Genomic DNA, 22,036 nt, shown 5'->3' with positions numbered 1-22,036 from the left:
GATCAAAGCATCAGTCAGTTGCATTTCTTTGAATGCTTTCTTATTTGGAAAGGTTATTTAATCCACTCAATTTCTTCTTACACTTTTGTTTCAGGCGCTGGTGAGCTGTCTGGAGCTTTTGGAGGATAAAAGCATTGAGACTCGGGTGTGTGGATGTAAAGCACTCGCATGTCTGAAGGTCAGTTAGTGCATAATCTCTAAACAACTCTGCCCCCAACACTCCAAAACCATTCAGTTAGTCTCATCCTCAGCTCCACAACTCATTACCAACATCAGATGATTCTTGAAAAACTGTTTGTATCCAGTATACAATAACATTGAAAGCCCACTTGTGCTGCTAAGATATGGAAATTGGATTATATGCGGTGTCACACCTCAGTGTAAGGAATTTAAGTTACATCCCTTGCTGTCTGTGTTTTACATCATAGGCCAAAGAGAGCATTGAGCAGCTGGTGTATCTGTGCAGGACAGATAAAGAGGATGTGCGGGATGCTGCCAAACAAGCTCTGCTTGTGCTAGGTAAGCAATGAAATAAACAACAGGAAAAGAAAAGATCAGGAATGCAAGTGAGAATGGATTTGTCATCAAGTGAGCTCCCATGGTTTAAATTCCTGTAAATTAAAGTCCTGGAAACATCATGTTAATTCCTTAAAGGGACACTCCACTTTTTTGAAAATATGCTTATTTTCCAGCTCCCCTGGAGTTAAACATTTGATTTTTACGGTTTTGGAATCCTGATCTCCAGGTCTGGCGCTACCACTTTTAGCATAGCTTAGCACAATCCATAGAATCTGATTAGACCATTAGCATCACGCCTAAAAAACAACCAAAGAGTTTTAATTTTTTTCCTATTTAAAAATTGACTCAAGTTACATTGTGTACTAAGAGCGACGGAAAATTTAAAGTTGCAATTTTCTAGGCCGATATGGCTAGGAACTATTCTCTCATTCTGGCTGCGTAATATCATTGCACCTCCTGCAGCCATGTTACGGCAGCAAAGTCCTTGATTATTACGCCAGAATGAGAGTATAGTTCCTATCCTTATCGGCCTAGAAAATCGCAACTTTTAATTTTCTGTAGGCCTAAGTACACGATGTAACTACAGAAGAGTGAAGTTTTAAATAGGAAAAAAATCCAAACTCTTTAGTTATTTTTAGCGCTATGCTAATGGTCTAATCAGATTCAATGGATTGTGCTAAGCTATGCTAAAAGTGGTAGCACCAGACCTGGAGATCAGGATTCCAAAACTGTAAGAATCTAATATTTAACTCTAGGGGAGCTGGAAAATGAGCATATTTTCAAAAAAAGTGGAGTGTCCCTTTAAGTGAGCATACATTTTTCTAGTTACGATTTGCGGTAAAGTATTTTAAAGATATTGGTATAACATACATGCAAAATTTTCTGTCTGTCACTGAATTGAACGGTCTTCTGAAAATTAGTCTGAATTACTTATTAGCGAAGCAATTTGCATCAAAATAATTTTTTAAATGTCTTCGTAATTGCAAAAAAGTCATTGAAAATCATGGTCAAATATTTAAAATTCTTTGGTCAAAATGTATGTAAACAGAGGACATTGTCTCTAATTTCTGTGTAATTTCTGTTATTTACAGGTGAGGAGGGGAAGGTTGCTCATAGACAGATCGAGTCGTCACAAGATGGAATGTCACGCCTTTTTTCACCTGGCAGTATGGCCAGTACAGCTTTCTAACACAATCAGAAGATCAGAAAAAATATACTTGTATCTCGGTATACTCACTGTCATGATCATGCCAATTAAAACTATTAAATGTACACTATTAAAAACGCAAAAGTACACTATTCACCGTACAAGTGCAGTTTCAAATGACAAATCAGTGTGATCCCACTCCCGCTCTCACGGAGAGTGTCACCAGTGTCCTCCAAGACATGGACTGATATAATCAATGAATGAGAAGATTTGTACGTCAAGTGTGTTTGTTGTTAAAATTTTCACGATGACCTAAGATAAACTACTGTAAAGTGATAAAAGATGATACATAGAGAGAATGGGGTGGGAAGAGGTTTATAAAGAATGTTTTGCTGCCTTATTTTTTGGCCCAATGGTGTTGCCTTCACAATTCAAGAAAGCAGGACCCCGGACAGCAATACAAGCAGTGACTGTATTGATAGTGATGGGAGATTAAAGAAAAGTGTTATTTTCTTGATGCAAACAGGCAGTATGTGATTTTCCACTTTGTAAAGATTGCTTATGTGTGTACATATTGTTTGGAGAATGTATGTTGGTAGTTAGGGGGTCACGCCTCAAGAAAGTAGGATGGGGATTACGGAAAGCATTTCCTTAATCCCAAAATATCATGGGGACCTTGTTGCCATCCCAAGTGTAACAGTGCCATCATTCCATAATGTCATATTGTTTATTGATGCAGATTATATATCTATATCCCATTGGAAGTGTAAATGTTTTGTGTTTAAGTTAAATGTTAAAATACTCAATAGCAAATGCATTTGTTGGATTCACCATGCACTTCCTTAGATTTATGCCACTGGCAATGTAATATCTGCTGTAAAAGTGGTGAATCTGTTCTTTCTTTCTTTTTCTGAAGATGTCACCATTATTATGAGTGAAAGATGTCAACTGTGGTGAATTCTGCCTTTTGCAGTAGTAGGTTCAGTAAAACTCTCCATGCTTTTGTGATATTTAGTCATGCTTATCTCGGGCATTTCCCCAGTGCTGCTAGACAGAAAGGTTCTGAGTTGGAACCAGGCATGGTTTATTTTTTACATAACACCATTTTCTAGCTTTGTTTCAGACTTACATGACAAAGAATGCCTCTTCAGTGTATAAGTGCCTCAAATTAGTATGGGGAGCAAGAGATTGAGATAGATATTATTTAAAACTAAAGACTGTGGTTTAGGATTCCAAAACTGCAGGACAGATTTAAATATATTTTTCATTATTATCTACAGGTTGTGCAGCATTAAAGAATTGATTTACTTTTATTTCCTCTAAATATGTATATTGTCTGACAACGATATTGCTGACATCAACTGTAAAGGAAACTATTAAAATGATAAAATCTAAAACCTGGCTGCTGTTTTTGTTAACATATAACAAAATACTTATTTTTACACCAAGTTTAGACGTGAAACAAGGAAATTGATTAAACATTTTTACGTACTAGTATGCATACAAACCTAAACGATCAGACGTCAACCTTAAAAAAACAGCCCACATCCGTAATTCAAAAGTAGCGCCCCACACGGCCAATCCGCACAGTGCTTCTGTTTACAGCCCTCCCCCTCGCCACCGCCCCCCTAAGCGACGCGCATGCGCAACAGCCGCTAAGGGCCGCCATTTTGTGCGGAGCCTACTCTGCAAAAGCGGGAGAGGATTAAAACCGTCGGAGGTGAAGGACGCAATTTTACTTCGTCTCGTACTGAAGGAAGAACAAACCCTGGGCTTTCTGTCGAATTCAACGCGACGATTTATCACCAAACGCAGGTAAAACAGCACTACTTTTCAGAAGGGGGGAGTTTTGCAGGAGCTTTAATCGGCCTCTAGGTGTCACGATGGGGCTCCCAGTCTAGGCGGCTGGCGGGGGGTGTTTGTCTCCCTCTATCGTTATCGAAAATTTAGCAAAAAACATTTATAACCCAGAAGTTCGGGCTTCTGCTCGACTATTAAGCACTATTGAAACTATATTAGACGACGTTTCGCCAAAATGACTTATTTTAACAACAGGATGTTTGTTTCAATCTTTAGGCCAGGCGTCCATTTTCTGTTTCTTCTCTTTGTTTCCTGTCTTTAGAAACCCGCCGTTTCTGCACGCGCACTTAGCCAACCAAGCTAATATGCCTTTCAAACTTAACAAATATCAAACCATGCCACACCCAAACAGTCTAAAACAAATATTTTAAATTCAGAAACTACATTTTGCGTGTTTTTAAGTTGTAAAATATATTTATTTCACACGTATCTCGCCCCTCCTCGCGTAGATTCAAACCCAAGCCGACGAAACATTTGGTCGGTTCGGTAATAAAAAAAACTCCCATTATTGTGGCCTCACTTTGTTTTCCTTATATTTCTCATAAAGCACAAGTAAAAGTCAAAGTTATGTAAAAAAAAAAAACAAGTCCTGAGTTTTGTAGCGTAAGTTCCATTGCTGCTAGCTTATTGCGCAGATTAAAATCAAACAAGGAAGATGTCGTTGCTAAATGATACCGATGGCCATTTTCTAAAAAGGAAGACCGAGTCGTGCTACCTCGCGATCCCGGACCCGCACATGTATCGCGGGTTATCGCCTAAAACACACCTGAATCGCCGCAGTGTTCGTTGTCCGTGCGCTCTTATTGAAAGACTAACCTCAAGCTACAAACGACTGAAGGGATAAAAACTGAGAGAGCTCCCTCTACAACCCGACTGGTAGTGGTACAAAAACACGATTAACCATCTCAGAATGCCCTCTTGCTGTGGAAAATCATAAGCGTGTTTTAAACGTGTGGTGGTGTAGACAGTGGACGCATATGCACCGTTTTGTGGGTTTCATAGGTTGACTGGGCAGTGACTGGTCTTGGCAAGGGCGAGCGATCATGCAGTCTAGTGAGGAAGTAAATCGGATGAGATGTTTTCTGGCGCCCGATCAAGAGTTCATGAACGTGGCTTGGTGTAAATGAAAGCCACGCTTCAAGTTTTGCTGAGCTTTTGTGTTGCAACGAGTTACAATCAGATATAATTAATGTTTTGTAAATAACTGACTTTATAGCATTGAATTGTATTATTATTTAACAATTTACATTGCATAATCTTCCATACCAGCAAAAGGAATGAAGAAGATGAGAAAATGCTATTGGCTGATCTGAATGAACTGTAACCTGAAATGTAATGTTTTTTTGTCTTCTGCAGATCAAGACTGATTGTTCGATTTATTTGCACCCCAACAGGTTGAGGTAGTTAGTAAGAATTGAGACAGGTAGCTCATCGGAGACAGAAAGTGGTGAAGGCACAGGTGTAGAGAGATGAAGTATACCTTTTCGGTTCAGGTAATCTCACATTAGTAAACACCAAGCAGGGCTCCAGACTGCCACCAAAAGTTGAGAGTGTGCCACTGAATTTTACATCCAGTCACACATGTGCGACCAGTAAATTTTTTGTGATGTGACACTGAATTTGAAACGGCACGTTGTACTTTATGCATCTGTCATCAAAGTATTTATTAGTAATACAGTGAAAATTGGTAGAAATGTGAATATTTGGTTAGCATGTTGATTTGCGGTGTGTGCCCCTAAATTTTCTGGTTGCGCCCCTAAAATTTTCAGTTGGGGGCTACTGTGCTCCTAGTGAAAAAAGTTAGTCTGGAGCCCTGACCAAGGTAACATGATTGCCGTAGGTGGCAATAGAGGTGTCAACTCAACTCGCTTGTTCTTCATTGACATTGTTGATGTGCAAGTTACACAGTTAGGGTGCAGTCATTTATTTAATTCAGTTTGTTTATTTGTCACATTTACACACAGCCTGCAATGAAATGTAGATCTGTTCCAAGAAACGAAAGAGGAAATAATAATACAAAGTAACCATAATAATAAACAAATAGAAATCTAGAATGTAAACAATGTTGGCATGAGGTATGGCAGGGACTGTATACATGAGCCAACAGTGAGAAGTCAAGTGTACCAACACTACATTTTGATGCCAAGTCTTTGCTCTTGTTCTCTAAAGGTAATACCCATGGAGGGGGGACCGACCGAGGCAGTGGTTGAAGAGGCAGGGGATGCTTTTAAGGCCAAGGAATGTAAGACATACCAAAGGCGGCGTGAGGATGAAGAGGTGGGAGCTGAACTGCTGCAGGCTGCTGGTTTAGAACAAGTCCATACTGAAGGAGAAGCTGTAGTGACCCAGCAGCAACTGGTTGAAGGAGTAGTTAATGTCAACAGCAGTGTGGAAATGATGGTGATGGACTCCCTGGACCCTGCCTTGCTTCAGATGAAGACAGAAGTTATGGAGGCTGCTGTCGGAGGAGCTGTTGGTGTTGCCGGCGCTGCGCATGAAGCTACTGTCACCACTGTTGATGACACTCAGATCATCACCCTACAGGTGGTAAACATGGAAGAGCAACAGTTGGGGTTGGGAGAGCTGCAGCTGGTGCAGGTGCCTGTTTCGGCTGTGCCCGTCACTGCAGCCACTGTAGAAGAGCTGCAGGGAACACTGGTGGATGCCACTGCCATGCCTAAAGATGGAGAGCCGGTCATTTGTCACACTCTGCCGCTGCCTGAGGGTTTTCAGGTTTGTTACAATTAAAACATGAGTAGATAGAAGAAAATGTGGACTATTCTGGGTAAATCTAAATTTGATATTTTCTCCTTAAGGTGGTTAAGGTAGGTGCAAATGGAGAAGTGGAGACCGTGGAGCAGGATGAGCTCCAGGCCCAAGAGGAGCAGCCTCAACAGCAAGTAGAGGATGAGATGGGTGAAGCCCAAAATGAAGACCCCAACTGGGCCAAAGATCCAGACTACGCACCACCTGTTAAAAAGACTAAGAAGACAAAGAAAAGCAAGCTGCGCTACAACACAGAGGGAGATAAAGACATGGATGTGTCTGTGTATGACTTTGAAGAAGAACAGCAGGAAGGATTGCTCTCTGAGGTCAATGCTGAGAAAGTTGTGGGCAACATGAAACCACCCAAACCAACCAAAATCAAAAAGAAGGGTGAGCGCTTTTGACTTGCATTAATATGCGTGACTTGTAATTTTGAGCAAGTTTAAGAGTATCAGATCTAAATCCCAATATTCCTTTGTGTGTAGGTGTTAAGAAGACATTCCAGTGTGAGCTGTGTAGTTACACCTGCCCACGGCGCTCAAACTTGGACCGCCACATGAAGAGCCACACAGATGAGAGGCCTCACAAGTGCCATCTTTGTGGTCGAGCCTTCAGGACCGTCACCTTGTTAAGAAACCACCTTAACACCCACACAGGTACATTATCTCTTGAAGAAAGGGTTATATAGAGTGCATAATATGGAATAAGGAATTTAACCAATACTTGCTGTTTATTCTTGACAGGCACCAGACCACATAAGTGCACTGACTGTGACATGGCCTTTGTCACCAGTGGAGAGCTGGTGCGGCACAGACGCTACAAGCACACTCATGAGAAACCATTCAAGTGCTCCATGTGTGACTATGCCAGTGTGGAGGTTTGTTAATTAGCAATGATTGTTCCTGTTTCATTTCTCAGAAAGTGTTCATGTTCTTCGTTTTGCTTAATACCTGCTCATTAACTTTTTTTTTTTTAGGTTAGTAAGCTGAAGCGTCACATTCGCTCTCACACTGGAGAGCGTCCGTTCCAGTGCAGCTTGTGCAGCTATGCCAGCAGAGATACCTACAAGCTGAAGAGACATATGAGGACACACTCAGGTCAGCAACGCGGGCTAAGTTTACCAAATGTAGGAGTCCGAGTCAATTTTGTCCTAAATTAACTCCATTGTTTCTACAGGAGAGAAGCCCTATGAGTGCTACATCTGTCATGCACGTTTCACCCAGAGTGGCACCATGAAGATGCACATCCTGCAGAAGCACACAGAAAATGTGGCAAAGTTTCACTGCCCCCACTGTGACACAGTTATTGCCCGCAAGAGTGATCTCGGTAAGACCCTCAAGTGTTATGGCCTATGTTTACCCTTTCTTTGTGGTTTACATGGTGAATTTTTCTGTTTGTTTGGCTTTTATGCCGGTTCTTGTCTTCTCAGCAGTGGTTTATTTAAGCTACAAACGTAGCTGATGTATTAAGTTAACGTTGTTTTTATTGCGGCATCCCTCTACAGGTGTACATCTCCGTAAGCAGCATTCCTACATTGAGCAGGGCAGGAAGTGCCGTTATTGTGATGCTGTGTTTCATGAGCGTTATGCTCTCATTCAGCATCAGAAGTCCCACAAAAATGAGAAGCGATTCAAATGTGACCAGTGTGACTATGCATGCCGTCAGGTTAGTGGATTCTCTCTAATTTTGTTTGGGTTAAAAGGATAGTTCACCCCAAAATTTAAATTTGCTGTTTGTTTACTCCGCCTCAGGCCAGTGGATATCTTGGCGACTTTTTTTTTTCAGTAGAACAATAAAGAAGATATTTACAGAAACTCCAGTGCTCTGAGGTTCATATAATGCAAGTAAATGGGTACCAGCACCTTGAGAGTTCAAAAAGCAGATAAATCCAATGCAAAAGCGAGTCCCATGACTCCTGGTGACCCACATACAACTTGTAAAGCCAACTGACAAGTTTTTTGCAAGAAATTGAACCGGAGCTTGTTTAATTGCGTTAAATGGATCACAGAGCACCAGTTTCTGCAAAATGTCTTTATTGATCTACTGAAGACCATGCTGGACTGCTCACATTATGTTAACTTCTTGAAAAATATGGTTCCCTTAGTTTTGTCTACCTTTTGTTAACAGGAGCGCCACATGGTCATGCATAAGCGCACCCATACTGGGGAGAAGCCATATGCGTGTAGCCAATGTGATAAGACCTTCAGGCAGAAACAGCTCCTGGACATGCACTTTAGGCGTTACCATGACCCTACATTTGTACCCACATCGTTTGTATGCAACAAGTGTGGCAAGACCTTCACTCGGAAGGTAAGATGATTTTTTTTTTTTTTTTTTTTTTTTTTTTTTGAAGAGATTCGATGTTTGAAGGTTCCAGTGAATATATTGAAGAGTTTAATTGATTTGTGTGGTTTAATAGAACACCATGGCCAGGCATGCTGAAAACTGCTCTGGCGTGGATTCTGCTGAAGGAGAAAATGGTACTCCACCAAAGAAAGGCCGTGGAGGCAGAAAGAGGAAGATGCGCTCTAGAAAGGATGATGATGATGACGACGATGACTCTGGTGAGTGTTTGGTTGTAGTGCTTACAATGCTATGTTTTCAAAAAAACTCTTATATTAGGACTTTTAGAATGGGTTGCACTGTGTGAATTATGGTAAATATGAAATGATTGCAGATGAGCATGGAGAGCCTGACTTGGAAGACATTGATGAAGAGGAAGAGGAGGAGATTATTGAGGATGATCAGATGGATATGGAACAGGCTCCACCCAGTATTCCTATCCCTGCTCCAGTTGAACCACCCGTTAAGAGGAAACGGGGCAGACCCCCCAAGAATGCAGCCAAGGTTTCTCCTGTCAAGTCTGGTCCAAATACCACCCCAGGTAACGCGTGGTGCCGCATATATTGAGAAACCATTTGGATGTGTGAAAAAATGTGATTGTAAATGGCATTTTCTGTTTCTAGCTACTGCTGCCATCATCCAAGTGGAGGATGAAAGCACGGGGGCCATTGAGAACATCATCGTGAAGAAGGAGCCTGAAGCCTCTGATACAGCTGTTGTTGCTGTCCAGCCGGTGGTAGAAGAGGTGGATGCGATCGAGGCTGAAGTAGAAACAGTGCAGATAGCCATCCCTGAAGCTGCACCTAATGGCGACCTTACTCCCGAAATGATCCTTAGCATGATGGACCGGTGATCTGGGGATTCATTTAAACACACAAGGCTGAACACACTTGCTTACATAAAAAAACACATCCGTGTATGTGTTACTAATTATATACACACATGCTTACATGCTTCTCTTTTCTTATCTCTTTCAAAACCACGCTTCTTTTCTTTTGAATCCTCGTGTTTATAGCCTGATGTCAAAGCAAAGAAGACATGTTGTATTCCCATTTCCTATCAAATCTGACTTCTTAAAGTTCTTACAATTCGTCTTTCGTAACATTTATACTCATGAGGATTACAAAACCACGCATGGAAATACATTTTCCTGTCATAGCAGTAGTTTTTTAACTTTTTTTTTTTTTTTTTTTTGCTGTGTGTACTATGTACTTTGAGAGATGAGATTAGAGCGACTCGAGTTGGTGTGCTACATGCATCTAAACGTTTTCCAGCTAACCTGACGTGTATGTTTTTCAAATCGGACATTGCTATGGCAATATTAAGAAATATTTAATTTGTGCCTGCCTTGATATCTAGAATCGCTGTCACTGCTGTACAAATGGGTTATTTTAACCCATCTGTCCAAGAAAATCCTTTAAATGTTTGACATTTTATGATTACAGTTATTCGCTGTTTGTTCCTCATGTGCTGTTTCACTGGTCGCAGTTGATAATGTTAGCGAGAGTAGAAATGTAGCCATCAAATTGTCAAGCTAGGGACATTCATTCATATTTCTAAAAAATGCGGTTGATAAAGATGTACAAAAAAGGTAATCTCTGCTAGTCTTGCTTGTAAATAATTTTTATTTTTTGTTTTATTATGAACATTTTAATCTTTTTCTAGTGATTTGATGACCTGACTGCTATGTTAATGGCTTTTAACAGTAGTTGTTTGTTTGGAAACATGCAACACCACTTGACAGCTTTCATTTACTTGCAGGGAAAATTAAAGCCAGAGGAATCATGTAGGCTGCATAACCCATTTTCTTTTTTTCCTTCTGTAGCTTGAATCGATGCATTTGAATCTGCTCGACTAGCTTGTTTGGCTTCGTGTTGAATATAAACTTTTTGCCATCGCTTTAAAGCCACGAGTGGTTTTTGTTATTCCATCTGATGAATTGGTTTCAATGTTGGATTTTGTTCTAGCTTTGTAAAAGGAGGAAAAGGGATCGAACTGGGAAAACAACAGTTGCTTGTCTTATAGATCATTTGAATCTGTTTTGATGTGGTTGCCTACAACCAGCCCATAATACTGAACTATGTAACCTTAAAATTGGTCATTTAAAACATTACATAGGCTATTAAAAGATGTCTTGCAGTTTACAAAGATATATCAGACCACATCTTATTTAAGTAGTTTAATATGGTTGTTTGAGGAAGATATTTTGATACGATCTGTTTCTAGAAGGGGATGCTTGGATAATTTGTAAAAAGTTTGTCAATTGTTTAAAAAAAGGCCATGTCATTTTTTTTCCATTTCTGATCTTCTTTTTCTGATTCACAATGATGTTTTCCTCCAACATGTAATTGCATTTAAATTGCTTTCTTTTTTTAAGCTCTTAAAAATTCTAGGTTAATATGCATTTTGTTTTTTTACCTAGCTGTACTGTGTGAATTTTACAATGGGCAGAAAACCAACATTATAAAGACATTTGTTATGGCTGGGTGGGTCATAAAGGGCAGATGAGATAAGATGGTGTGGAGAATGTATTGCTGTACAGCTAATAAAAAATATTGTCCTATGTCAGCATTTGTCTGTTTTCCTCCATTTCCTCTTAGCAGTTACATATTTTGCAACAAAAAATTTATGGTAGATGAATAATTGGATAAATAAATCCTATGCTATAAAGTAATTCGATTTTATTTATATAGCGCTTTTCACAATTGTCTAATTGTTTCAAAGCAGCTTTATATTAATAGATGCAGGAAAAAACACTAAAATCATACCCATAGATTCTGCTGTTTATGTTTTAAGATTAAATTTTTACTTCGCTCGCTAGTATAGTTAAAATATACAAGAGCGTGTTAAGTTAAGCCAACAAGTGTCAGCTGACTCCACAGGGGTTTAGAAAAACCCTGTGGGTGATAAGTCCTAGAAGGAGAAAAACCCCTTGGGAGAGAGCCAGCTGATTCTATATATTAGGTAGGTACGATTTTAACAATTTTTTGTGAATTCAAACATAATGTATATGTACAGTGAGGAAAATAAGAATTTAAACACACTTCTATTTTACAAGTACTCCCACTTAGAAATCATGGAGAGGTCTGAAATTGTCATTGTAGGTCCACTGTGAGAGACAATCTGAAAACATCCAAAAATCACAATTTATAATTTTTAAACTATTTATTTGTATGATACAGCTGCTAATAAGTATTTGAACACCTGAGAAAATCAATGTTAATATTTGGTACAGTAGCCTTTGTTTGAGGTCAAACGATTCCTGTAGTTTTTCACACACTGCAGGGGGGATTTTGGCCCACTCCTCCACACAGATCTTCTCTACATTAGTCCGGTTTCTGGCCTGTCGCTGAGAAACACAGAGTTTGAGCTCCCTCCAAAGATTCTCTATTGGGTTTAGGTCTGGAGACTGGCTAGGCCACCCCAGAACCTTGATATGCTTCTTACAGAGCCACTCCTCGGTTATCCTGGCTGTGTGCTTCAGGTCATTGTCGTGTTGGAAGACCCAGCCTCGACCCATCTTCAATGCTCTAACTGAGGGAAGGAGGTTGTTCCCCAAAATCTCGCAATACATGGCCCCCGGTCATCCTCTCCTTAATACAGTGCAGTCGCCCTGTCCCATGTGCAGGAAAACATCCCCAAAGCACAATGCTATCACCTCCATGCTTCAAGGTAGGGATGGTGTTCTTGGGATGGGACTCATCATTCTTCTTCCTCCAAACACGTTTAGTGGAATTATGACCAAAAAGTTATATTTTGGTCTCATCTGACCACATGACTTTCTCCCATGACTCCTCTGGATCATCCAAATGGTTATTGGCAAACTTAAGACGGGCCTGAACATGTGCTGGTTTAAGCAGGGGAACCTTCCGTGCCATGCATGATTTCAAGCAATGACGTCTTGGTGTATTACCAACAGTAACCTTGGAAACGGTGGTCCCAGCTCTTTTCAGGTCATTGACCAGCTCCTCACGTGTAGTCCTGGGCTGATTTCTCACCTTTCTTAGGATCATTGAGACCCCACAAGGTGCGATTTTGCATGGAGCCCCATTCCGAGGGAGATTGACAGTCATGTTTAGCTTCTTCCATTTTCTAATGATTGCTCCAACAGTGGACCTTTTTTCACCAAGCTGCTTGGCAATTTCCCCGTAGCGCTTTCCAGCCTTGTTGAGGTGTACAATTTTGTCTGTAGTGTATTTGGACAGCTCTTTGGTCTTGGCCATGTAAGTAGTTGGATTCTTACTGATTGTATGGGGTGGACAGGTGTCTTTATGCAGCTAACGACCTCAAACAGGTGAATCTCATTTAGGATAATAAATGGAGTGGATGTGGATATTTTAAAGGCAGACTAGAAGGTCTTTGAGGGTCAGAATTCTAGCTGATAGACAGGTGTTCAAATACTTATTTTCAGCTGTATCATACAATTAAATAGGTAAAAAATCATATATGGTGATTCCTGGATTTTTTTAGATTATGTCTCTCACAGTGGACATGAACCTACGATGACAATTTCAGACCCCTCCATGATTTTTAAGTGGGAGAACTTGAAAAATAGTGGGGTGTTCAAATACTTATTTTCCTCACTATATATATATACAGTGAGGAAATATATATATGGATAAGTACATAAGATGGGGGCAGCTGGGGTTGTTGGTCTGAAACCGGCTGGGCTTCATGTTGAAGTTGTGAAGACATTTTTCTATGTATAAGTGCTAAAATTGTGTCCCCAATGCTTCTATCAACCTAGAAAATGTGATAAAAAACAACCCAGTAATTTACTTTTGTTAAACCATTCTCTGCAAGCATGTGACAAAAACTGGCTTGTTCGGCTTTACGTGGCTCCACAAGATACAACAGGCGAATGACAGCCAAATACCGTGAGAGCAGTTCAAAAGCATACGAAGCATAGGAGTCTGCCTTCGAGTCGCACTTGTGGTATCAACCGCCTGTTGGTTCTTGCCGTGCCATGTGAAGTCGAACAAGCCTACTAGGTCATTTAAATTGGGCTCCCCTTGTGATGTCAGAAGGGGATCATTTTATTATAGTACAGCTTCTTAATCTGCACTATCCAACCATGGCACTGCCATTTAGTGCAGAGATCAGCTTAATTGCATTCGAAAGGACACACATAAAAACGGCACATTTTTGCTCACACCTAAGTGGCAATATTAACATGTTGTAATAAATTGTCTATATGGTATTTTGAGCTAAAACTTCACATATGTACTCTAGGGACACCAAAGATTTATTTTACATCTTAAAAAAATCTTGTGAAATGTCCCCTTTAAAGTAGAGTGTAGTGAGTATTTTGTTCCACCAGGGGGAGATGCTGAGTTGAGAAATGACTATTTAGCAAAATACAATATGCATTTTCTTAAGCATCTAGTTATTTATAACAACAAATTCTGATTATGTTCAGCACAGCCATATAGTAACACATCTCTTTATATTTTAGCTAGGACAGTATGCAACATTAACATTTTAATATACCATAATTTCTAAGTTAATCTGCAAGCACTGGTTTTTTTTTCACATTTGCACTGCATTGGTGTTGAAGAGATTGTTTTATGTGTGAAACATTTTAGCAGTGTGAAACTGTCTTTGGGATATCATTGCAGATTTTAATGTAGCTGTCACAGGGTGCTCTTCATGTAGTTCAGGTGTCACATCCTGTCTCAGACCTGTACTCTCAAGCTGTGGTTTTCCCCATGTGCATGAATCATAAAGCAGCAGGATGTGTGTGTGTATGAGTGTGTCACTTACGCATGTGAAATTTGCTAGTGTTGGCCCGTCTTGCCACCAATAGACCGAACAGACATGGCAGCGCAGACAGAAGTCCCTTTTTGCTTTAAAGGTATGGCACATATTAAAACCTACAACTAAAATGCAGATATTAATAGTCTTTGATATCATTTAAACCTTTATTATATCCTGAGATGCTCAGATATCATGCCTGTACCTAATACTTCACTAAAAACTTTGATATTCTAGGAACTAATTTGGGTGCTGTGTAAAAAAGCTGTTCTTGGTTTGTGCATGTGTTTATTTTAATGTTACATTTTTTTAAATGTGTTTAAAAGCTTATGTGTGGATATTTTACAGAAAGCATAACCCAGTATCTGAAGCCACAAAGGGTTAAGTTCATGGGTTTGGTGCATCTAAACCTGTGCAAGGGACGAGCAGAGAGCAGAGTTTTGGTATGACTGACTTAACCGTCATAAACACATTTTTAATGCGTATTAAATCACAGACTAAAGATTTTGTAATTACAGACTTCTGTCCAACAGACTGAAACCAGATTAAGATTTTAATTGAAATATAGCAACAACATGATTCAGAACAAAAAATATTTAGTTATTTTTTAGGTCAAAAATGTATTAAGTTATTTGTGGTACAGGTACATATACAAATATGTATTTGTGGTACATATAAAGTCACATCTTTTTTTCATTGAAGCACCCAAGATATTGGCATTACATGGATCAGGTTTAGCACACTAAGGCCTGGTTTCACAGACAACGATTTGCTAAAGCCAGGACTATACCTTAGTTAAACCGGGGTGGTGATGGCGCAGTGGATAAGACACTCACCTTTGGTGTGGGAGACCCAGGTTCGAATCCACTGTGATACACCATTGTGTCCCTGAGCAAGACACTTAACCCCTAGTTGCTCCAGAGGCGTGTGACCTCTGACATATATAGCATCTATTATAAATATGCTCCAGAAAAAGACATTACTGGGGTGTATCTTGATACAAATCACTGGCATTTTTTAAGATCTGTAAGTGCTGAAAGTTATTTTCAGTTTAGACAGATCAAACTTATGTTTTAGTCTAGGACTAGCCTTAAGCCTTTTCTGTGAAACCAGGGCTAAAAGTTGTCTTGGGTTTTAAGCTTAAGTACTGTATAATTTACCACTTGAGTGTGTTTCTGAAGGTTTTTTTGCACACTATAGATCAACACTGGCAGTGGTGAAGATTGAAATCTCTTATGGTTATCAAAGCATCAGGGTGAAGTGATGCAAGATGACAGCATTGCATTTTTCATTTGTGAAACTGTTTATTCATCATTTAAGGGTTACATGCTTTATACTGTCTTAAGTAGAGGAATAGGCAGTGAACAGGCAGTGTATATTTATAAAAAGTATTATTAAAAAAAACTAACATAAACATCTATCTTATCAGATAGATTACTTAGCTAAAAAAACCTGATTTAATAGCAAAACTGAAAGGAAGTTGCTGCATTGTCGTTGTGAACTCTTTGTATGCACCAGTAGATGGCGCTAGATCCAAAACAATACATTATTTACGTTTTTGGTTGTGTTTGTTTTTTTACAGGTCATGTCTCAATGGAGGGCATATTTATTACACAGCAATCATCCAGTAAAGGTTAGAAACACTTTACTTGATAATAAGTGTTTATAGCAAAGAGCAATGCCTAATTCTGTGAATTTGATATTTCCTACCTCTACCTCACCCAGAAATGATGTCTGGAACGGCGCTCTTTTAATGTTGTTTTTTTAAACAGCTTTTTTATTAGATATTGAACATAACATACAACATTTACATTTTTAACAAGACATCAAAAAAGATAATATATTTTTAAAAATTAAAAAAATTAAAATAGGCGCTCTTTTTAATGTTACTCAATGTTATGCATGTGACGTCACCTTCGGCGAAAGTAAATGGGGTTACGCACAGTGAGTGGCAAAAAGAGTCTGAGCCATAGATATGTATATAAAGGCTAGATGGCTCGTCCGCGCTGATGGCCAATTGAGTTGAACGTCCGCATTTTGGCGGCCATCTTAGGACAGGGCGCTCGCTCACTCGTAGCATTGAGTTATAATGATGCAGGTACTTTTAAATGACCATAACTTGCTTAATTTTTTACCGATTTTCAAACGGATTGGTTTGTTATAAACGTCAAAGATGTACCTATGATACTGAATACGTATACTAAAAATAAATAAAAAATTCATGAAACATGTTAAACCGGGGGGGACGGGGGGGTCACGACCCCCCCACTTTTACTGTGCGTTCACAAGGCCACCAAGCATCAAAGTGGCCAGAAGTCATACATTTTTAATGAGAGACGGAGGCGAGCTCCAACGAGCAACAGGGCAGTGCGTCATGTACAGTGTTCTCTGATTTGTTACTTAGATTTGAGTGAACTAACATTCAGCCAATCACAGACAGTGGCGGAACTAGAATTTTTTTAATGGGGTGGCCAGGGGGTGGCCAAAGCTACTTTAGGGGGTCCATAGTCCATAAAAGAAAATGACGTGTAACCATGTATCAAGAAAGCATAAATTAATCTTTTGATCGCATTAGATCTAAACATAATCAATCTAAATAAAATCTTTCTACTGTATTTCTTACATCTGATTTACTGTCTGTAAAAGGGATTCACCCAAAAATGAAAATTCTGTCATCATTTACTCACCCTTATGTTGTTCTAAACCTGTATTTTATTTTAATAAATACAAAAGAATATATTTTGATAAATGATGGTAAGCACACAATTAATGGTATATCCATTGAATTCCATCATGTTGTTTTTGTTCCTACTATGGAAGTCAATGGTTACAGCTGTGTGCATACAATCATTTATTAAAATATCTTCTTTTGTGTTCATCAGAAAAAAGAAATTCGTACAGGTTTAGAACAACATAAGGATGTAAAAATTATTTTCATTTTGTGAACTATCCCTTTAATGAAGCAAAAGATCAGGAAATCTAAACTCCATGATAAACCTTAAACTTACTTCAAATAGCAGAGCTCTACACAAGGATGTTTATTTACGAAGATACAGAAGATGCAAAAGTTTTCTTTTTTCTTTTGATATTTAATTAACTTTAATGACAGAGAGACTTCAACAGGTTAGGCTAAGATCCGAATGCAATACAATGTTTATTCGTTTAAGACGTACAGTAACCAAATGTTAAGTATGAAAATCACCAAGACAGCTATTTTGACATATGAGCATTTGTCCGTTTAAACCAAAAAGACGCGAAGTTGCGAGCATGAAGGCGTAAGCTCTTGCTGTCCACGCGCTCTATCGGATATGCGCAACGCTCTTTCAAGTTCAATGTGGCAATCCAGTCGAATTAACAATCATACAGTAGCCTATAAATATCACATCAAGAATGAAAACATGGTGCTGGGTTTTGTTGTAAACAGAATTGGCAATCTTAGACTTTATTCAGTCCACAAGAAAATTACCACACTTCCAGCATACGGTGAAATCATGTAGTATTAGCAATGTACGACTTCACTTACATAATTTTAAAGAGATTCCAATTATGTAGACATGACATTTATATTCTGATGGTATGAAAAGTATTCGTTAAGTTACAGTAATTTTTCTGACGTGTTTTTGAAAAGACATCACGATGAACGCGCAGTATTTTCTTAATTTTGTGAAAAGCACAACATTCAGTTTTTATAGACATACAAAAAATGACAACTTAACGTTTTAAATGATGTATAACTAATATCTGTATGTCCAAAATCAGCAGAGTAATCCAAGTCTCTTTGCGCAGTGATTGAAAAATAAAGAGTTTGCGCCGCGACCGCAGGGAGGGTTAATATTCATAATGTTTTTAACAATGTGCTGCGCTGCCGCACGTCGAAAATAAACATAGGGATTAAGTGAAAGTAGCGCATTAAATTTGGGGTGGCACACGGGGTGGCCAGTGACCTGTCAAGGGTGTCCAGTGCCACCCTGGACACCCCTCTGGCTCCGCCACTGATCACAGAGCGTGTCTGCATGAGCTTCAAATCTCTTGTTGCTCTTGTGAAGTTTCGTTTGTTCATTTACTTTTGCTATTACGCCGTCTGGGATAACCCACGAAAATTAACCATGGTTTTATTGTGGTAAAAGTGTAGTAACCATGGTTTTTTGGTGTATTGATTACTATCAGCAAAACCATGGTTTTACTTCACTAACTATGGTTTAACTATGGTTTTTGAAAACCATGATTGTCAAAACCATGGTTATTTTGTAGTTACTATGGTTTTACTACAGTTACCATGGTTTTTTGGTTTTAACTGTAGTAAAACCATGGTTAATTTTCGTAAGGGAAAATGCACCCCAGAAAAAAGCAAAGGACGATTAGCCTACATAATTTTTTCAAACACACGTTAGATAATGTTGCAGTATGTCGTGATGACACAAATCACGAGATAAAGTTTTCATGTTATGATTTAACCTACTGTAGTTAAAATACACTATGGACCTCCTCACGCTGCGCAGGATTCAGCGTGGGTTGCACAGATTAAAATAAGCAGAGTTTAGAGCTAAAATATGGTTTGTTTATCTCAGTTTAATTTTACTTCGAGTTGTGTTGCACCACTTACATTTAAACACAGCTTACAAACCTTATAATATAGATTAAAACTTATTTATGCTAAACCCATCATCTGCGCTGATGAATCTGCCGGTGTAATTAAACAGCAACAAATGTTGACGTTGTCCTTCATAAAGAAAATAAACAGTTTATGCAGGCAAATGTAATATATTTTTTTGTAGCCTATATTATAAATCACTATACATCGGTAATCTAAAGATCTTATTCAAATAAAAACATTTGACAATCATTAAAACAATCAATTGTATTGATTAACGAAGCAATGTGGCAGGAAATATTGCGAAGCTCAGTTATTGTGATATAATGAATGAACAAGATGTGCCGACGCGACGCATTTGTCATGAAGCACCGCCGTGTGTCCGTTTATTCACTGCTCTCAGTTTCTGACTGGAGCGCGCATGACAGAGGAGAAGCGCATACGAGCATCGGGAGCTGTCACTGGTAGTGTTAAGTAATATTTTTAAGCCGTCAAACTCACTCTGTTGAGACGTTATAATAAACGCATCTTTGAATAGTGCCACCACGCTCGCGGTGTCTGTTTCTGATGATTTAGCCACATATTTAATTGTAGAAAATCTATTTGAACTCATCAAACATTAAAGTTAATCAGAGATTTAAAACAAAGTTTAAAGTAATGGAGCAACAGGATTAAAGATAATCTAGTTTAATTGTAAAAAGTTTGGAAGTTTTGATGTTTTGAACAGGGGGTGCTGTGAAATAATTTTTTTTTAACAAAAAACCTATGAGCCTATAGGCCTATTTAAAATACATTTTAAAAATAAATACATTGAGTTTTAATACTTTATTGTCATATACACTTCAGTGCACACAGCCAGGGTCTGAAACATACAGACATCATCAGTTATCAGATAAATATATGCGCTATTAATCAGAAGCAGAAATACTTTGAATAATCCCAGGGAAAATTACTTTCATTATAACTTTAGATATACATACATAGAACATATTTTAATACAACATATAATATTATAACAACATAATAATAATTAAACTTCACAATTTTTAATATCCATGCGGACGAAAATATTTTACTTTCGTTTTTAAATCACACGTCGATTAACAGTGGTAAAATATTCTCACAGTAACATACCTAGTATATTTTTATATAGATCTTTTTTTACTAAATAGTACTATTACTGTCTTTTTTTAACTTACAATTCATAAATGGAACAAAAATAATAATGGGTTTAGTTCTGATATTGTATACTTTTATAAAAAAATACATGGTGTATAATTACATTTTTAGAATATATTAGGCTTTATATAAGGTTTGTACTCTAAAAATTCTTTATTTGTTACAAACAAGAGATAAAGAATTTACAAACGTTCTCATCTCACCATATCCACAGGTACATAGTCATTATATACAATAAATTCGTGGGGTAGCATTTAAATAAAAAAAAATAGATGCATTCGTTTAAAGTAAAGCATTTATTTACTTAGATGAAGCAGCTATTTACTCCTTCTAACGTCTCATAATCGGTCATCATTTATGTCCAAGAGACTCAATAATAATCTTTTACATTTTAATCCTTTAATTTTTCATATTAAAAAGCGTTTTTGTGCTGCTTCGCATTCATGTATGTGATAAGCAAACCCGCGTTGTCATCCCGTTAATACTGTATGCGCATAATATCAACGCGCTCTTTACTATAGCAAAAGACACTCGCGCCGCGCATTGCGCCGGTTGTATAATAGAGTCCAAAGTCTCTCATGAGCTAGGGACGAATGCCCAGGCAGTTCAGAATTTCTGTGTGGGCATGCATTAGCCAAAGGTGTGTGAGTCTATTCTGGGTCATGGTGCTGCTTACCCATGTCTTCAAAAGACGCAAGGCGGAGAAAGTGCGCTCGGATGAGGCCACGGAGATGGGTAGGCACAGACAGTAATGAAATTTAAATCCAAAATACACGTAATAACCTACGTGTGTCAAAAATAATCTCCTAAAATATTCATAAGTAATATATAAATTGTGCAAAATATTTTTACTTAAAAAAATCTCCCTCTCGCCAACAGTGGGTGCTGCAGCACCCACAGCACCCCCATATCCCACGGCCATGTATGATTAAATAACTTACTTCCATCTTGAAAATATTAAAAACTTGTAAATACATTGATTTAGGTTTTATTGCTATATTTTCATAAAATGTATGTTGTATAAAATTAGTGTAGATGTAATCTGTATATTCATCAAAATACAAATGTAGTGTAACTGAAATATTGTAACTATCATAAAATATCTTCATTTCATAAAAATAAAGTAGGCTATAGATGGTCTCACATTGGTTTCAAAGTCCTGCAGTATTTTTAAATTGTGAGTATGATTTCACAAATATAGGTTCATGTAAGCTATCATGGCATGTTCCCAAAATTGCCACTAGGGTGCTGTAAAATGCCAATTGGTATTCTATTTAGAATGTATTATTATGAACAGCAGCTTAGGTCACATTACCATACTGTCCCCCCCACTTTTAAAATGGCTGCTACGCCCCTGATATAAAGGCTAGATGGCTCGTCCGCGCTGATGGCCAATTGAGTTGAACGTCCGCATTTTGGCGGCCATCTTAGGACAGGGCGCTCGCTCACTCGTAGCATTGAGTTATAATGATGCAGGTACTTTTAAATGATCATAACTTGCTTAATTTTTTACCGATTTTCAAACGGATTGGTTTGTTATAAACGTCAAAGATGTAGCTATGATACTGAATACGTATACTAAAAATAAATAAAAAATTCATGAAACATGTTAAAGCATCCATAATTATAGCCACGTTAATAACGTTTGTAAAAAACCAAACCGTTTGTAAATCCGTCAAGAATTCAGCAAGTTACGAGCATTTTAGTTGGCGTATGTCACTACCTTCCGTCCACAGCAGCAGGGAGCAGCACTATGGCAGCACTGACCTAAGATGGCCGCCAAGTGACGACACAGCTGACTCCGCCTTGAGCCATCTAGCCTTTATATACATATCTATGGTCTGAGCGACATCATTAGCATAGCGTGACAAACGCAT

At 38.4% G+C, this 22,036-nt stretch overlaps 3 protein-coding genes across 9 annotated transcripts in view; all 3 read left to right on the top strand.

The window, feature by feature from the left end:
• The window catches only part of ripor1 (RHO family interacting cell polarization regulator 1), a 64,786-nt gene extending 62,345 nt beyond the window's left edge, over positions 1–2,441 (top strand). For all 5 annotated transcript variants that reach the window (XM_073815745.1, XM_073815744.1, XM_065283188.2 and 2 more), the window contains 3 exons: positions 95–178; positions 429–519; positions 1,611–2,441. In XM_073815745.1, coding sequence (XP_073671846.1) covers positions 95–178; positions 429–519; positions 1,611–1,708 — 273 coding nt within the window. In that variant the 3' untranslated portion in view covers positions 1,709–2,441. The remainder of the gene's footprint in view (positions 1–94; positions 179–428; positions 520–1,610) is intronic.
• An 883-nt stretch (positions 2,442–3,324) lies between these two features.
• ctcf (CCCTC-binding factor (zinc finger protein)) lies at positions 3,325–11,203 on the top strand. 2 transcript variants are annotated; one of them, XM_065283187.2, is made up of 12 exons: positions 3,325–3,481; positions 5,696–6,259; positions 6,343–6,682; positions 6,778–6,948; positions 7,036–7,169; positions 7,269–7,389; positions 7,469–7,618; positions 7,797–7,957; positions 8,420–8,602; positions 8,712–8,856; positions 8,970–9,176; positions 9,259–11,203. In XM_065283187.2, the coding sequence occupies exons 2-12, from the start codon at positions 5,705–5,707 to the stop codon at positions 9,486–9,488; spliced, it is 2,397 nt and encodes a 798-aa protein (XP_065139259.1). In that variant the 5' UTR covers positions 3,325–3,481; positions 5,696–5,704; the 3' UTR covers positions 9,489–11,203. The 2 variants fall into 2 exon arrangements, with proteins under 2 accessions (XP_065139259.1, XP_065139258.1); XM_065283186.2 differs by lacking the exon at positions 3,325–3,481 and adding an exon at positions 4,084–5,019.
• Positions 11,204–14,364: 3,161 nt separating this feature from the next.
• carmil2 (capping protein regulator and myosin 1 linker 2) overlaps positions 14,365–22,036 on the top strand; it is a 54,544-nt gene continuing 46,872 nt past the window's right edge. For both annotated transcript variants that reach the window (XM_065283183.1, XM_065283182.1), the window contains exons 1-3: positions 14,365–14,489; positions 14,738–14,832; positions 15,972–16,022. In XM_065283183.1, the coding sequence (XP_065139255.1) occupies positions 14,453–14,489; positions 14,738–14,832; positions 15,972–16,022 (183 nt within the window). In that variant the 5' untranslated portion in view covers positions 14,365–14,452. The remainder of the gene's footprint in view (positions 14,490–14,737; positions 14,833–15,971; positions 16,023–22,036) is intronic.

The sequence above is a fragment of the Paramisgurnus dabryanus genome, chromosome 9, assembly GCF_030506205.2.
Source record: "Paramisgurnus dabryanus chromosome 9, PD_genome_1.1, whole genome shotgun sequence".
NCBI classification, from domain to species: domain Eukaryota; kingdom Metazoa; phylum Chordata; class Actinopteri; order Cypriniformes; family Cobitidae; genus Paramisgurnus; species Paramisgurnus dabryanus.
Note: the sequence above shows the minus strand (reverse complement) of the source record. Positions and strands in the feature narration are given on the sequence as shown.

Coding starts and splice junctions, on each gene's coding strand:
- ctcf (XM_065283186.2), top strand. CDS start 4,996: ATGAAGTATACCTTTTCGGTTCAG. Junction 7,390..7,468: donor ACATATGAGGACACACTCAG/GTCAGCAACGCG, acceptor TTGTTTCTACAG/GAGAGAAGCCCTATGAGTGC. Junction 8,857..8,969: donor TGATGACGACGATGACTCTG/GTGAGTGTTTGG, acceptor AAATGATTGCAG/ATGAGCATGGAGAGCCTGAC.